Genomic DNA, 17798 nt, shown 5'->3' with positions numbered 1-17798 from the left:
TAAAGAGCAATTAAAAAACATTTTCTTTTCGAGCATGCTTGAGTGTCTAGAGCATAGAGACAGAAAATTCAAATAGGGGACACTGGGGCTTATTGTCACACAATGGGGAAGTTGTCACTAGGGATGTAAATGACTGATAACTCAGTAACTATACAAATTGAAACTGAATTACACAATTGTTTATATATATATATATATATATATATATATATATATATATATATATATATATATATATATATATATACATGCAAGCTTGCCTGGACCAGAAATATATACATTTCTGGTCGGGGCAATTTGCACATGTGTTAGGCTATGTAAAGTTGTTGTATTTTATACCTTTTATTAATTAAAATATCTGTTGGCCAAAACAATGCTTTGATATGCACTCACTGAGTACTTGTAACACTATGGTCTTATTAAAGTGCCCGACATGGTCTTCTGCTGTTGTTGCCCATCCGCCTCAAGATGTGACACATTGTGCATTCTGAAATGCTATTCTGCTCACTACAATTGTACAGAGTGATTATCTGAGTTACCATAGCCTTTCTGTCAGCTCGAACCATTCTGGTCATTCTCTGTTGATCTCTGTCATCAACAAGGCGTTTCCATCCACAGAACTGCCGCTCACTGGATGTTTTATGTTTTGGGACCATTTTGAGTAAATTCTAGAGACTGTTGTGAGTGAAAATCCCAGGAGATCAGCAGTTACAGAAATACTCAAAGCAACCCGTGTGATACCAACAATCATGCCACGGTCCAAATCATTGAGATCACATTTTTTCCCCATACTGGTAGTTGATGTGAACGTAAACTGATGCTCCTGAACCGTATTTGCATGATTTTATTCACTGCACTGCTGCCACATGATTGGCTTATTAGATAATCGCATGAATAAACAGGTGTACAGGCCTTCCTAATAAAGTGCTCAGTGAGTGTATCAGATGAGTGCATAATAGAGAAATATAACTGTATTTTTAGAACAAATTTCATTATACCTTGCATTTGTAAAGTTTTCATCCACAGTTTTATCAAAGATCTTATTAATGAAGTCTTGACTTGATGTGGTCTACATTGTTTAACTGGTGTTTGTGTTCTACTGATTGCTGATTACAGCATTAATTGAAGCCCCAAATTAGACAAAAAATTTAAAGAAACCAATTAAAAGCTCGGCAATCTTGTAATTTACTCTTTCACCTCTGAAATCAAGTGGAAGTCTGTAAACCTGTGATCTGTTTTAAAGACTATGAGGTACTAACTTATTTTTCAAAAGCTGCAAAGCTCACAGCAAATTGCTTTCTCCATGAGTCAATCTTACACAAACCCGCGATGTAATTAACTTTTTAACTTATTAACCTTTTTAACCACCTATTTTAAAGTGTAGCTTTGACATACATTTACCATACATGGTATTATTATATTAACAAAACTGAGCGTAATTAAATCAATTTAAAATGAACTCATTATTAACTCATTATTAACTCATTAATAGTGTAATAACCTAAAACCTACTCTGTAAATAATCCTTGTCTACAAGTGCTTTAAGAGTGAAGTGTGTAATTTCTATTCCACTAGCAGCACTGAATTGCAACTAAATATGTTGGAGCTGCCTGATGGGGATGACATAACAACATTGGCTCAATAAATTGTGTGAGTTTGGGGTGGGACTATCTGTTTATCCAAGCAATGGTAGACAAGGGGAGTGCTTGAATTTTTTTGATATCATTAATGTTTTGCAATTCTGTGTGGTTTCATCTTTAACATCTTTGAACACAGATAGATATATAGATATTTAATAAGCATATTGGACATAATCAAACCTATCACTATGCTTAAAACAAACAATAATTAACACCTTTGATATTTCCCTTTATGTGTATCTACATCGATTATAGCACATTTTAGCAAGCTGATTAAAGCAAACTGTTGCCCTGAGCAGGTATTATAAAACTGTATTGATTTGTTTTTTACCTCATGATAAAAACAGATTTGAAACAATGTGAATATCTGTTTTTGTTGTTGATAGGCTTAGTAAATGGATTTTAGAGAATTGATTTTGGTGTAGGCTTAGATTTTAAGAGCAGGCTGAGAAAGATTTTCTATATTTTTCAGACAGAGAAATACAGAGTTGTGGGTGTTGAGTCGTGATGTGCTGTGTGAAAGAGAAAGAGCGAGACAGAGAAAAACAGACAGAAAGAGAGAGAGAGAGAGAGAGAGAGAGAGAGAGAGAGAGGAGGGCATACATTTCCTCTAAAGTCAGTGTAAAGATGTTTTTGCATTGTGATATTATTTTCATGACATTTTAGCACCCATACCCCGCCACCCCACCCCATTGTCATTGCCATAATGGCAAAAAAAATATTAATTAATTTTTTTTATAATCAATAACAATTTAGCATTTAAATTGTAAATTATTTACACAGCATGGTACTATCTGTTGTACTGTCTTCATTGTAGAATTTCAGTACTGAGCATCTAATGAGAATCACCATTGAGAATAATCAAATGAAAGGATGCATTATGACAATGAAAAATTGGGGGTAATGTTCTTAATTGTTAATGCCATAATCCAAAACCATATTAATGGTCCTAAAAAAATTTGCTAAATATGCTAAATATATTTTCTTCTGTCTTTTTTTTTTCTTTGAATTTTTGGGTGACCTGTGGCATGTTTTCATATGATTCACCCACAGACTATGAAAGATGAATCCACAAACACTCACTTATTAAATTTCCAGCTGGCTGCAACACAGTCATGTTCATAATTTTACTGTTCAAAAAATAAAAAATAAAAAATAAAAAAATATATATATATGTTTCACATTAAGTCATAATTTTCTCAACATTATGTTGTTCCAAACCAATATTCCTTTTTATCTTCTGTGGAGCATGGAAAGGGACATCAGGCAGAACGTTAGTCTCAGTCAACATTCACTTTTATTATATGGAAGAATAAAAAAGTAACAAAGTCATATGGTTTATAACAACATGGTGGTGAGAAAATTATTACAGAATTTTCATTTCTGGGCAAATGAACTCAAATACATTGGGGAAATGTGTGAAATATTGCAATTATCATTTCTGTTTTGAGCAATTCCCTTTTGAATGACCTCTCTCTCAGCATGGCTTCTGTAAGCAATCTCTCTTTCTTCTCAAGAGCATTGCAGTAAGCTATAAATACACTTGACACTGCAACACGCTATACTCACCTTTATGAAACAATCTGGTATAACTGCATGGGGAATTCTTATTCCATTTCTTTCCTTACTGCCCACATGAGATAGACAAATGTAAAGGGATATTTGCCTGGATATTGTTTGCAATGCTCAATGTGTGATTGCCATGTGTCTACAGATCACCCTGTTCTGATTTGAGTCCATGTCTTTGTTTCCAAACATGAGGTAGCACAGGAATATCAGCTATAACCAGACACATGTATGTTGAAAATAAAAATTAGAAATCTGTAAGAGTGATATAATACACAACAAATATATATATATAGAAACCACAATAGTATATATATATACTATATTTTATGTATATCTTATGTATATTTATATACATATATCATTGTGCTTTCAATTCACTGCCATTTGCATTCCATTCAATGAAGTCTGATGTAATAGCTTTGGGAGACCACAAGGTGCGACATAACATTTATTGAAGGCGGTAGCAGCATATCAAACATGTTGAGGAGTTTACAGGTTAGTGTATGAAACTGGTGTAATTATGCAAACAGAACAATTAGAAATGACTACGCTTTTATGCAATTTCTCTGTATGTAGCCTTGAAACACTTTAACAAAGTTGTGCTGAGAAATACCTTTGAAAAGACAAAGACTATTGTACAACGAGCAGCCCTATTTATGTCTAAAAACATCCTGATATATATATAGATAAGCTTCTGGAACATTTTCTGATTATCTATAATGTATCGATCCCAAGTCAACTATTTAATGAACATTTTATTTTAATTTAATGTATTTTTTTTTATCATATTGTGGTTACCTTTTTTTTTTTTTAAATAAATAGGTTATTTTAAATAAATAGGTTATTCCTATTCATAAACACTAAGCCACTTGACCCCAGGTACAGTATTATAGTAAACCACAGGGATTTTAGGTGCTCTGTTTCACGTGATATCCAAGAACACCTTTTAGGTGTGTTGGACATTCATGTCATGTCTAAGAACACCAGTGTAAAATACCAGTGCACAGCCTCTCGTGGCTGGCTGTTTTATCCAGAGATTAAGGTGGACTAGTTAGTGGTTGAGACATTCTCACCTCCTGAGAAAGGTAGAAAGCTGCGATGCCGAGGGGCCAGAAACAGCAGAGCATGGAGAACACACTGACGCCCAGATGGTCCCTCGGGGCATCATGAGGAAATTGTCCTCACTCTCTGAGTCACTTGAGTACTCACTCTGTAGAAAACACACAAAACACTCAATGAGTCACATGACATCTCTTTCACATCTCTGGTCTTCTTTTTAGGGAAAAGAACAAGCAATTTATTGCAGTTAACATGAGTAATAATGGTCAGGCTAAAATTACAAGGAGGTCTTCTCCTCTCTTGTTATAGTTGTCAGAAACACATCACATTACATTAAAATAGATCAGAACTGCCGTTTCATGTTGATATCAATAAATTCAGAACGGAGAATTTTTTTTAGTACATATGCATCAGATGGATACATTTGCTGCATCTCACTGGTTTTCATCTTCATAAACACATAATTGTGTATCCAGATTCCTGCATTCTGCAACTACTTTTATTTGACAATTGATATACCTGGAGTCTAGTTGTGCTTCATCCAGCTGTCAAGAATGGGTCTTGTTACTGGTGTTGTGACAATTTCTGACTCCCTAGTATCCTTATGTTCAATGGTAGGTGTAGGAGTGGGCTTTAGGGATAGGGACCAATAGCCGGTTTTCCACAATTGTGCTAGTGTGAGCCAGGGATAATCAACTGGTCAGCCGGGGCCAGTAGCCTCTGAGTCGGACCTTGAGCCACGAGACCAAAATCAATCTGCATTCCCACCATCAGGCCAATAGCTGAGTAGGTATAGATTCAGGCTGGAGACATCCGAATGGGGGTGGAATCTTAAAAAGAGGGTGGGGTTACTCCAGAAGGGGACAAGGCTACTCCAAAACAGGGTTGCGCCAACTCCAAAAGGGGAGTCACTTCTACTAAGGACAAGTATTGTGTTGTAGCAGCTTGAATATGTTGTAAATGACTGTTGTCTTTTTCACCTTACTTACAGTATGTACAAGGCCATAAACAGCTTGCACAACCTGGCTCTCTTGCCACCGATTTGCACCAAAATGACCCTCAGCATATGTTAATTCAAACAGGCAGGTGCAACTGCTCCACCTGGATGACGCTCTTCTGTGTGTCTTTCTCAAGGAAGAAGGGTGGAAAATATATTGGTTATGCTATAAATCTATAGAGGCTATAAATTTGGATTTATATATACTGATCCTTGTCAGAGTAAATAAGAGTAAATAAATAAACAATAGTTACATTTATTGCCTAATTCCTCACTGGGTAAAACACACATAACATCCTATAGTGCACGTGAATGTGCAGGCAATGGTCAAATGCACTATAGAGTGGACACTGAGAACATTCAACAATGCATTTAAATATATCATATCACAATGAAGCATGTAAATGAACAAAGAATATTTCATTTTCATTTGATTACATCAACTAGGTACACTGCATTAATTCTAAACATGCAAATATAATGAATGTAAAATGAGCAGTTTGATTGCAGAGTTCCTGTCCAACCTCGTCGAAAAACCCTTAGCACACATCTTGCATGCTCTCATTTGCTCAAATTGCCTTTTTCTGTGACATGGAATGTGGCTCTTCTAACCTGCCACATCTTACTCAAAACAGTGTGTCATGTGAAGCAACGTGAGTGGATATGTAATGGTGCAACAGATTGAGAAGTGTGTCTGCATAATAGGAATGTCAAGTGTTCTATTAATTTGATTCCGAAATGAACTTCATAAAGGTCATAACATATTCTTAAGGCTATAAAAGAGAGCCACTGCCCTTTCATTTCTTGAAGGCATAATAGAGTTCTTTGCCAAGATAAGAATGATATAAAAGAACAGCTATGTGCTTGTGGAAGCAATAAGGAAAATTATTATATAAGTCATCGTGTGTGACTGTGTTTTTTCCAGGACGAAGATTAGGCATTAATGTTGTTTTCTGGAATACCCAAAAGAGACATTTAAGTGTGTGTAAAGAGTTATGCAGTGGATGCAGTTTGTAATAATTACCACATGTTGCATGCAGCAGTAACATGCAATGATTTTACATTTTCTAAAGAAATAGATCACACACCCCTATACACCCCCATAAATTTATGTTATTATTTACTCATCTGCTGATTTTGATTTTTTTTTACATTTGGGCAAAAGTAGTTTGGAATAATCTTTAAATAATTAACATTTCTTAAAAAAAAAATTTTTGGTAAAAAATATTATTTTTTAAATCTGGTGGTTTAACCAACATGCTATTTATTGTCATTTGATAAAAAAACAAAACATAATAATTAAAACAACAAAAACAAAGATGACCCCTTTAGACCCTCATGACTGCATGTGAAGTTTTTTTATATCAGATATATTAAATGTTTATGTAAAGACATTGAGATGAAATATTGAAAGACATGAAAAAGACATGACATTTTGTTCATGTCTAATAGAGTACCACCAAGGAAACTTCTTGATATTTGTGTCTAAAAAAAAATCATAATATTTGTTTATTATTTACTTTGAAAAATATATTTGAAAATTTTTTAAATAAATTAATCATTTGTGTACACTGTCTTCAAAGAGCAAGCAAAGTATTTTAATACCATTGACTTGTAATTTTTTTAAATAAAAATACTGAAAACACTGAAAACCCTAATAAAATGACTTATTAATTGATTAAGTAAACTCGTTCCTTCAGTTGAATAGAGTAATGGCGTCTTCAAAATTGTATAATTAAGTTCACTTATCTTGGAGATCATATAGCATGAACTTAACTATTTACGTTAAAGTAAATAGATGCAAGCAGACTTAAAGGTGCTGTAAATGATTTTTTTTTTCATAGAAAATTATGCAAAGAAATTTCCCACTTAAAAGATATTAATGAAATAAGTGTCCTGAGATAGCTCACCGATCTCTGTGAGACTGTGACAGCTGTAGACTTTGTATACAGCAAACAAAAATGTGTCCACAGGCCGCAGACATTGATCCTTTTCACCTGTCAATCATTTTGCTCCACAGTCAACAGGGCCCAACTAGACCAAATGGGACACAAACCACCAAACAACTATTTGCAACAAAGCAACATAAATAATACTTCAAAAGAGCTATGAAGTCTTAATAGTAACTATTCAAATCCCCCTTTATGTTCCATTTGACCAAGAAAACCGAATTAATTTATTCAAGCTCAAGGCATTATGGGTATTTGGTTATTAACACTTAAAATTTATGTTTATGGATTTTTAAGAAAAATAAGTTACAGATATTCGAGTTATGAGCCAAAAACGTTGTTTAGTTAAGAAAACTTGATTTTTCTGGTAATGACAACATTATGGTTTTCAGTGCACAAATGTTTTTAGAAAATGTATGAAACCAACATTGATGCAAATATAATATTTCTATGAAATTGACATGTTTTAAACTAAATGTTTATTTTAATTTTATTTGTATCACCTCAGACAACCTTATTTGCTATTGACCCTCATATGATCAACAGTATACAGGTCCTTCTCAAAAAATTAGCATATTGTGATAAAGGTCATTATTTTCCATAATGTAATGATAAAAATTAAACTTTCATATATTTTAGATTCATTGCACACCAACTGAAATATTTCAGGTCTTTTATTGTTTTAATACTGATGATTTTGGCATACAGCTCATGAAAACCCAAAATTCCTATCTCAAAAAATTAGCATATCATGAAAAGGGTCTCTAAATGAGCTATTAACCTAATCATCTGAATCAACTAATTAACTCTAAACACCTGCAGAAGATTCCTGAGGCTTTTAAAACTCCCAGCCTGTTTCATTACTCAAAACCGCAATCATGGGTAAGACTGCCGACCTGACTGCTGTCCAGAAGGCCATCATTGACACCCTCAAGCAAGAGGGTAAGACACAGAAAGAAATTTCTGAACAAATAGGCTGTTCCCAGAGTGCTGTATCAAGGCACCTCAGTGGGAAGTCTGTGGGAAGGAAAAAGTGTGGCAAAAAACACTGCACAACGAGAAGAGGTGACCGGACCCTGAGGAAGATTGTGGAGAAGGACCGATTCCAGACCTTGGGGACCTGCGGAAGCAGTGGACTGAGTCTGGAGTAGAAACATCCCCGCATTCCCCAGGTCAAGCCACTTTTGAACCAGAAACAGCGGCAGAAGCGCCTGACCTGGGCTACAGAGAAGCAGCACTGGACTGTTGCTCAGTGGTCCAAAGTACTTTTTTCGGATGAAAGCAAATTTTGCATGTCATTCGAAATCAAGGTGCCAGAGTCTGGAGGAAGACTGGGGAGAAGGAAATGCCAAAATGCCTGAAGTCCAGTGTCAAGTACCCACAGTCAGTGATGGTCTGGGGTGCCATGTCAGCTGCTGGTGTTGGTCCACTGTGTTTTATCAAGGGCAGGGTCAATGCAGCTAGCTATCAGGAGATTTTGGAGCACTTTATGCTTCCATCTGCTGAAAAGCTTTATGGAGATTAAGATTTCATTTTTCAGCACGACCTGGCACCTGCTCACAGTGCCAAAACCACTGGTAAATGGTTTACTGACCATGGTATTACTGTGCTCAATTGGCCTGCCAACTCTCCTGACCTGAACCCCATAGAGAATCTGTGGGATATTGTGAAGAGAAAGTTGAGAGACGTAAGACCCAACACTCTGGATGAGCTTAAGGCCGCTATCGAAGCATCCTGGGCCTCCATAACACCTCAGCAGTGCCACAGGCTGATTGCCTCCATGCCACGCCGCATTGAAGCAGTCATTTCTGCAAAAGGATTCCCGACCAAGTATTGAGTGCATAACTGAACATAATTATTTGAAGGTTGACTTTTTTTGGTATTAAAAACACTTCTTTTATTGGTCGGATGAAATATGCTAATTTTTTGAGATAGGAATTTTGGGTTTTCATGAGCTGTATGCCAAAATCATCAGTATTAAAACAATAAAAGACCTGAAATATTTCAGTTGGTGTGCAATGAATCTAAAATATATGAAAGTTTAATTTTTATCATTACATTATGGAAAATAATGACCTTTATCACAATATGCTAATTTTTTGAGAAGGACCTGTAAGTCTTCTTATTCACTGAAAATCTTTCAAGATTGAGCTGGGCTCTTGCACGAGCGACTGTATTTGATGCATCAGGAGTGAAAAAGTGTTGATAAAAAAGAGCAGTGTGAAGATACTTCAAAATCTCTCCTTTTGTATTCCACAGGAAAAAATAACAGCATTTGGGTTTGAAAAGAAAAACAATGAATGGGGGTAACTATTAATATAATCCATTGAATCCATTGGATGCGGCCTTTTTGAAAGCCATGTGATAAATTTGATAGAGGACTAATTGAGACAAACCACAGCACATCTGCATGTTTCCCCTTGCTCTGCAGTGCACTAGCACAGGGCTCTTAGAGCTGCACAGTGGCCTCCGAACAGGTGGTGCAAACAGACGGGCAACAGCGGGACACTGGCTGTCCAGACTGGCTCTCTTTTCACTCTCTTTACTCTTCTGATCGCCCACTCTCTCTCTCTCTCTCTCTCTCCCAGTCATCTGGCAAGAGCTTTGGACATGTGCTCTCACAGAGATGACAGAATGGTGTTCAATTCAGGGTAAGACATCTTGAGACTGAGATCACACTTTCTTCACCATTGGACTAAAGTGTAGTTTACCTTGTTAAGGATTACTTATAAATAATATATATATATATATATATTATATCAGGGCAGCTGCCTATGTATGCAGTAATTAAGGCATCATAGGTACTCTCCTAAAATATAATGCCGCCTTCTAAGATACCTCATTTTTGCCAAATTTCAAGGTAGTATCCCATGCATCCATCATATAGATAAAGCATTTTTACAAGCTCTATAAAAAAATCTATCCAAGATGGTGAACAAAGAGATCGATTTAAATATATTTAATATAATACCAAAAAGTATTGCTAAAAAGTAGTTTATTTAAAGGGGTAATGTATTGGAGAATCAAAAAATCTAAATTTATTTAGACATATAAGAGGTAACTGTACTATTAAAACATACTGTAAATTTCAGAACTCAAAACTTCCTCCCCAGTCTAAAAGGAGCATTTATAGTTGCCACCTTGCTGAAACGTCTCGTTTTGAAGGTCTGTTTGTGATGTCACGACACTTTGCTCATTTGTATTTACACAACATGCATCATCACATCCTTGGCCCCGGCCACTGGCGCACAGTTCAAGTCAAGAGAGCAAGCCTTCCATGGTTAACTCTTGCTAACATAACTTCTAAGCTGATCCATCTGAACTATTTTTAATTATTTTGTATATGAACATGAACTACACAGACTCTTATACCGCTGCCATGTATCTCACCACTTTTAAAAGATGCAGTGTCGAGTTACAACTCTGAAAGCGAGTAGGAACTCTCTTTCATTCAGCTGCTGCCTCTTGATGTCTTGAGCACAAATGCATCACGGACACATTCTTTCGCCCATCTGCATTATTATTATGTTGGAGTTTGTAAACATGTACTAATAAGAACGTCTTTGACCGCTTTATGTTTCCAGTGACGTGCGCCTCAGTGCAGGATGATACTGTATGTGTGTGCGTCTACTTTCACAGCTTTGAACTATGTGTGTGTGGGGTTTTTTTCAGCTTATGTCAGCGTGGATTGGTTGTGAACCAGTCATAATATTATTCAGGATTTGCAAAGTAACTGTTATTGAAGGATGGGGCAGTTAAAAACACTTGGACCCCATAAATAATGTAAGTAAACCATTTCATTCATGAATATTTCAAATGTCATGACAGTTTGATAGTTTGGTAGATTGATAGGTAGGTGCTGAGTGTTAACAGTTGTGCTAACAGTTAAATATATTTGGATGTGTTGGATGTGTGTTATGTGTAAACCCTGAAATTGTGTTGTATAATGTTGAGGGGCTTGTTCATTCTCTTCCAACTGAGTTTACTGAATTTGAGTAGCTGCATGATGTTAGCCATTGAGGTTTTAAGGAGGCTTAGGCCAAAACCGAGTGTTTCAGGCAGAGGGCCAAAAGCAGGAAAAAATCTCTTTAAAATGTACCATTTTAGCCAATATTTGTGTGTGCTTTGCAGAAGCCATACAAAGGAGGGCACCAACGGGTGCTAAGGGAGGGAGCTAAATTAAGACGCACCACAACCCCCCCCCCATCGACAACGTTCAAGACGGCCATGGGATTCTGCATACATGAGAATGTCATTGTTAGCCTAGCAATATGCTAATGTCAAACTCTATTTAAATCTAGTTGAGTTGAGAATGCACTTCATGTGAGAAGCTATAGTTGTGTGAAATGTGAAGCTGCTGCCTACACAGTATGTAAAGCATTCCAAATCCAAATATAAGACCATTGTGATGTGTTTTTAACAGTTGAAGCTCTTTTTAACTTGACAGGGTGTCTAAAAAATGCCATGCTCTTGTGCGAGAGGCTTAAAATCAGCAAGATGTGGTGCAACGGTCACAATTTTTCCTTCAGGAAATGCAGATCTAGTTTAAAGTGTGAGAGTATGCAACCGCTCACCTCAAGTTCTTGAAAATCATCATCATCATCATCTACATCATAGGACAGTGTCTGGATCTTGACGTCTTCCATAGAGAGATCCAGAAGCTTGCTGTCAGTGAACAGAATTCCATCTTTAGAGACAGCTGATCCAGAAGAGGCAGGGGTAATGTCTTCAATGAAGGTGGTCTCACAGCAGTCCCCTCCTTCACCCCATGCTCTCAACATGCTCTCAGGGTAAAGAATGAGGTTGGGTCTGTAGTAAGAGTCTATAGCTTGGGGCAGGGTGCTGGGGTTTAGCAGCTGTGGGGGCCCTCTACCATCCTGTGACCCATTTTTGTCCTTGGACACCACATGGCCCTGATACTGTGGGGCAGAATAGACAGACACCAGTCCTTCCTTAGTCTCCACCATTAAGTTATGGGTACTGATCAAGCCATTACGCTTGCAACATTCAGATCCCAGGTCCTCGCTTCCTGAAAATTGTGTATTTCCTTGAGTGAGAGAGCCTTTCTCATCTGCCACTCCCGTTTCTAGTCTTGTTCTGACCCCTCTCTCCATGCTGGTATATTGAGCAATGGTCCAAAGGAAATGTTTGCCTCACGAATGACTTTGTGGAGGCATGAGGTTTAAGTTTTCCTCCCCTCCCTCCTGCAAGAATTCACATATGTATGGTTATAAAACTGATGGACGATCCTGACACACATCAAAGGAGGTCAAACATCAGGAGTTAATAGAAGCTTAATATCAGTAAATGGGTAAATCTCACAAAACCTGTCAGAAATTATTTTTTACTTCAAGAAATTGGAGGTTACTTTAAGACTTTTTTGCAATGGGACATTGTTTTCATGACCAATAAGCACATCAACCCCAATTCTCATTAACATTATACAAAAAACTATCAAATTATACAATTATACATTATACAAAAAAGTAAATAGGTTAGTAGTGTCACTATTTTTAGTTAAGGGTACTGTAAGCGATTTAAGCTGTTCTGGAACTTCCACCACACAAGCTGTTAAATTAGCCATGTGCCCTCTTTGCAAATACCCACACTTCAAAGACCCACGTGCTCACACACAAACACACTAGAGACCGTTGTGTTGGAGCAGATGGAGGGTCACCCAACCCTGATTTCGCCACCTAACCCTGAGCGTTTTGCAGGAACAGGACACCGTACCAGCACTTATACGAGCGTGTATGGACTGCCCTGTAAACAGGTAGAAAGTCTTCTGATTAACTAAAAAAATCTGACCATGGTCCACAAACACCCCAGACAGAACTGGTGTAACTGAGCCAGGTTTATTCAGTTCTGCCCACAAATTTTCTATCGGATTGGGGTCAGAGCTTTGTGATGGCCGCTCCAATACCTTGACTTTGTTGTTCTTAAGCCATTTTGCCACAACTTTGGAGGTATGCTTGGGGTCACTGTCAATTTGGAAGACACATTTGTCTTGAGATGTTGCTTCAATATATCCACATCATTTTCCTTCTACATGATGCCATCTATTTTGTGAAGTGCACAGTCCCTCCTGCAGCAAAGCACCCCCACAACATGATGCTGCCACCCCCATGATTCACGGTTGGGATGTGTTCTTTGGCTTGCAAGCCTCACCCTTCTTCCTCCAAACATAACGATGGCCATTATGGACAAAAATGTAAAAATAAATTAATCAGACCAGAGGACATTTTTCCAAAAAAGTAAGATCTTTGTCCTCATGTGAACTTGCAAACTGTATTATGGCTTTTTATGGCAGTTTTGGAGCAGTGACTTCTTCAATGTTGAGCAGCAGTTCAGGCTGATGTCGATATAGGACTCGTTATACCGTGGATATACAATAATGTTGCATAGTGAGGATGTCTTCAAAAATAAAGCCATAAATAGTTTTCATTTATCAATTAATGTCATACAAAGTCCAGTAAACATAAAAAGCTAAATCAATATTCAGTGTGACCACCTTTGCCTTTAAAACAGCCCCAATACACCTGGACACAGTTTATCTTTGTTGTTGGCAGATAGGATGTTCCAAGCTTCTTGGAGGATTCGCCACAGTTCTTCAATCTATTTATTCTGTCTCAATTGCTTCTGTCTCTTCATGTAATCTCAGACTGACTCTATGTTTGGGAGGGGGGGCTTTGTGGGGGCCATGCCATCTCTTGCAGAGCACCCTGTTCTTCTATTCTACTCTTTTTTTCTTTGCAATAGTAATGTTTGGGAGTCTAAAATGTATTTTTCCTATTGACACACTAAAGCTGAAGATATAAATAACCATCTTAAGGCATATGTTTGTGTGAAACATCTTAAGTGTCTATAAATTTTGCACAGTACTGTTGATACTTGTTTACCTGTTTCCTCCAGCATCTTCACAAGGTGTGTTGCTGTTTCTGTTGTTCTGGGATTGATTTGCACTTTTTACACTAAACTATGTTCATCACTAGGAGACAGAATGTGTCTCCTTCCTGAGCAATATGGTGACTGCGTGGTCCCATGGTGTTTATACTTGTGTAGTATTGTTTGTACAGATAAACGTGGTATCTTCAGACATTTGGAAATTTCTCCCAAGGATGAAGAAGACTTGTGGAGGTCCACAATGTTTTTTCTGAGGTCTTTGCTGATTTCATTTGATTTTCCCATGATGTCAAGATAAGAGGCACTGAGTTTGAAGGTAGGCCTTAAAATACATCTACAGGTACATCTCTAATTCAGTACACCTTCTATCAGAAGCTAATTGGCTAAAGGTTTGACATCAGTTTCTGGAATTGTACAAGCTGCTTAAAGGCACAGTTAACTTAGTGTATGTAAACTTCTGACCTACTGGAATTGTGATAAAGTCAATTAAAAGTGAAACAATCTGTCTGTAAACAATTGTTGGAAAAATTACTTGTGTCATGCACAAAGTAGATGCCCTAAACGACTTGTTTGCTCATATGAAATCTGTGGAGTGGTTAAAAAATGAGCTCTAGTGATTTCAACCTAACTGTATGTAAACATCTGACTTCAACTATAGTAGTTAAAGACACCTAAAATAAAGTGGGTCACATAATATCGTATGAGGGGAAATGCTGTCTATTCTGGATACCCTCCAAGGCAATGTATATGACAAGGACCTTGTGACCATATTTAAGACTTCATGCATATAGCGTTAAACACATTAAGTTAATTTAAAACAGACCATGTTGCTTAGACATTGAAAATATAGCTTTATTTCCATCTAATATAAAGGCTCACAATTGTTCAGTACACTATTTTGTGTATATTTGTCGTCCAGCATCATACAGTGTATCTCGATATCTGGAGATCTGTAGATGGGTAATTCTCAAGAAAATGTCCTAGTCATATTTAACCACAAATCAATATGATTATTTTATTTGATTTATTTTTATATTTTTTGGCCATTTATTAAATGAACACATTAATCACATTTAAATTGTACCATTATTTTAAGTGAAAGGCATAACAAAGGATTACTACTATAATGTGTAAATACTAGACAATTTAAATAATTTTTTCATGTTGAGGTAATGAGAATTTGTATGCATTTTTGCATTGTAACTGTCAGATAATTAAAGGTTTTATATGTGTGATCATCACCCATTTCTTTTGATTTGGCAGAATCACGAATCGATCAACTCTCATAAACAAGCAAGTGCATCAATTGATGCTTCATGGTCCTATGTGTTAAATGCACCAGTGCAAGAATGAGATCAGGGGTCAGTTGAGACAAACAGACCAAGAGAATGGTTTCTGTTGCCAGGCTTCAGAAAGCATCTGATGCACTGATGTCATCTTAGTGCAATCGTTCATTTGCTGTACAAGTTCGTGATCTGACTAGTAACTTACCTTTCAATGTGAGCTGGTATAGCTGTCGGTAAATGTAATGCTGAATAACGAATATTCCCATTGACTGGGTGAAATGATCGTGTCCGATTTCCTTTATAGCTATATTAGTGTTATTTTTGGAGTAGAGAAACAAATAAAAGTCCAAAGTTTCCAGTTAGTATCCTCGTTTGAAGAAGTCATCTATCACATGAGTGGGGGAAAAGATCACCACCAAAAACATTTCACGTGGACGCGATGTCGATTATACTGTATTTTGATAGACGTGTAATCACGACTGCGGTAAGACCAGTGGAAAGAGGATGCCACGGAAGGACTGTGAATGTCCGCGCACTACAATGCACGCGCGGTCGCCGTATCTGCACTCTTTATATTTCGGTGCGTTCACGTTGCATGGTCCTGAAGATGACACATTCTATTTATGAGCCTCTGTTCATTGTGTGTGTGTGTGTGTGTGTGTGTGTGTGTGTGTGTGTGTGTGTGTGTGTGTGTGTGTGTGTGTGTGTGTGTGTGTGTGTGTGTGTGTGTGTGTGTGTGTGTGTTTTCACATTATATAAACAGAACAGTGAGCACTGCATTAAAGACATACATAAAAACGTAGGAGAGATCATTTATATCATATTATTATACTAATAAATAGGCCTACAATAAAAATAAGTTAAAAATAATAATAACAACCTGTGTTCAATACTCTGTCGTCCTTGTGACTCTGTGACATCAGTGTATTCAAAGTAAAATAAAATATAAAACAGAAGATTGTTTTATTAATTTAAGATTGTAATAAGTCGTCTTTGCAAAACAGGAAGAGTTTAGAAATAGAAAATAGACATTTCCTGAAGATATTGTGAGTGGTGCTTGCCTGCAGAACTCTCTGCCATGATGTTAGGGAAAGGGTTCTCAAACTTTTTAATGCCAAAGACCCCCAAAATTTAGGAAAACTTCCTAAAATATAATGTTAGTTTTACATTTTCATGTATAAAAACCTTTATATTGTGAGAAAAGTAGTGAGCGATATAATAAAGATGACATGTTGTTTGACCATTGACTAGTCCAAGTCCCTATATGGATCGGGTCCCTTCTTCAATGTAAGTCTATGATATTATTTAATTGTTTAATAATTTTTTCTGTTAAAAAAAGTTACATCAAGCCACATGGTTTGAAGTAGGCCTATCATTCATGCTTGTACAACACACAAGGTGGGATTTATTACGTGCATGAAAATTTTAAATAGAGGAAAAAGGTTTTTGTTTGGGGGGATTTTGTGAAATTTCAAGGGTTTTTTCACCCAAAAATGAAAATTCTGCTTTCATTTATGCTGCTCACCATCATGTCGTTCAGGAGCCGTACTACTTTTGATTTTCTTTGAAATACAAGGGGAGGAATTTTTAAAAATTTAGCCTCTTTTTGTGTTCCACAGAAGAAAGAAAGTTATACAGGTTTGGAACAACATGACAGGAAGTATGTCACAATTGTATTTTTTCTTTCTTTCTGGTGAACTGTTTTTAAAGCTACACTATGTAACTTTTGGCACTGCATGTGCCTTGTGGAAGAACATTGTTTTGTTTGTGCTCTGCACGGATGAATGTGGTTTGTGGCACCGGTGTACACACTGATACAGGAAATCTTATCAGAGTAAATGGACAAATAAATAACAAAAGAAAGAAAAAGACATATATCCAATAACATGTAATCTGAGCAGGTCATCTGCCATATCTTATGCTGTTGTTTTGACTTACTGGAAACAGAGCCATCAACCCATTAGGCGACATATAGGGTGGCATCGCTTGGGGGGCACCGATCTACTGAGAAAACAAGTATGTGTTCAATCTGTGTCAAACTAAATGCACATTCCGATGATGTGTTGTGGCGCCCCCCACTGAACAAATGGGCTGTGTACTAAATGCCTTTCTACCATACTACTCTTACTCTAGCAAAAAAAAAAAAAAAAACTGTGAGAATAGTATGGATAGTATGCCATTGTGAACATGGCCATCAACTCAGCGGTGCTCGTGAATCGAAGTGATGCCCGATGCTTGAATTAATCCTTTGAGTCGGTTCTTCTCGATGAATTTGTCTAACGTGCGGGCTGAATCATTGGAAGCACTTTGTCATGCAGTAAAACAGTTACGGGATGCTTTAGAAGACAGATAACAAAAACAACGCTGAATAAAGTGAATATTTACTTACAATTCA

General features: G+C 36.9%; 1 protein-coding gene across 3 annotated transcripts in view; it reads right to left on the bottom strand.

The window, feature by feature from the left end:
• LOC127660349 (synapse differentiation-inducing gene protein 1-like) overlaps positions 1 to 15981 on the bottom strand; it is a 49441-nt gene extending 33460 nt beyond the window's left edge. For 2 of the 3 annotated variants that reach the window (XR_007972632.1, XM_052150476.1), the window contains exons 1-3: positions 15609 to 15981; positions 11789 to 12418; positions 4283 to 4419 (exon numbers count right to left, since the gene is read on the bottom strand). Coding sequence is in view for 2 of the 3 variants with exons in the window: in XM_052150476.1 (XP_052006436.1) it covers positions 4283 to 4419; positions 11789 to 12328 (677 nt within the window). In the remaining variant the exon portion in view is untranslated. The remainder of the gene's footprint in view (positions 1 to 4282; positions 4420 to 11788; positions 12419 to 15608) is intronic. The other variant, XM_052150477.1, reaches the window with a different exon arrangement.
• Positions 15982 to 17798: the final 1817 nt, after the last annotated feature.

This window comes from Xyrauchen texanus, chromosome 20 (genome assembly GCF_025860055.1).
Source record: "Xyrauchen texanus isolate HMW12.3.18 chromosome 20, RBS_HiC_50CHRs, whole genome shotgun sequence".
In the NCBI taxonomy this organism is placed as follows: domain Eukaryota; kingdom Metazoa; phylum Chordata; class Actinopteri; order Cypriniformes; family Catostomidae; genus Xyrauchen; species Xyrauchen texanus.
Note: the sequence above shows the minus strand (reverse complement) of the source record. Positions and strands in the feature narration are given on the sequence as shown.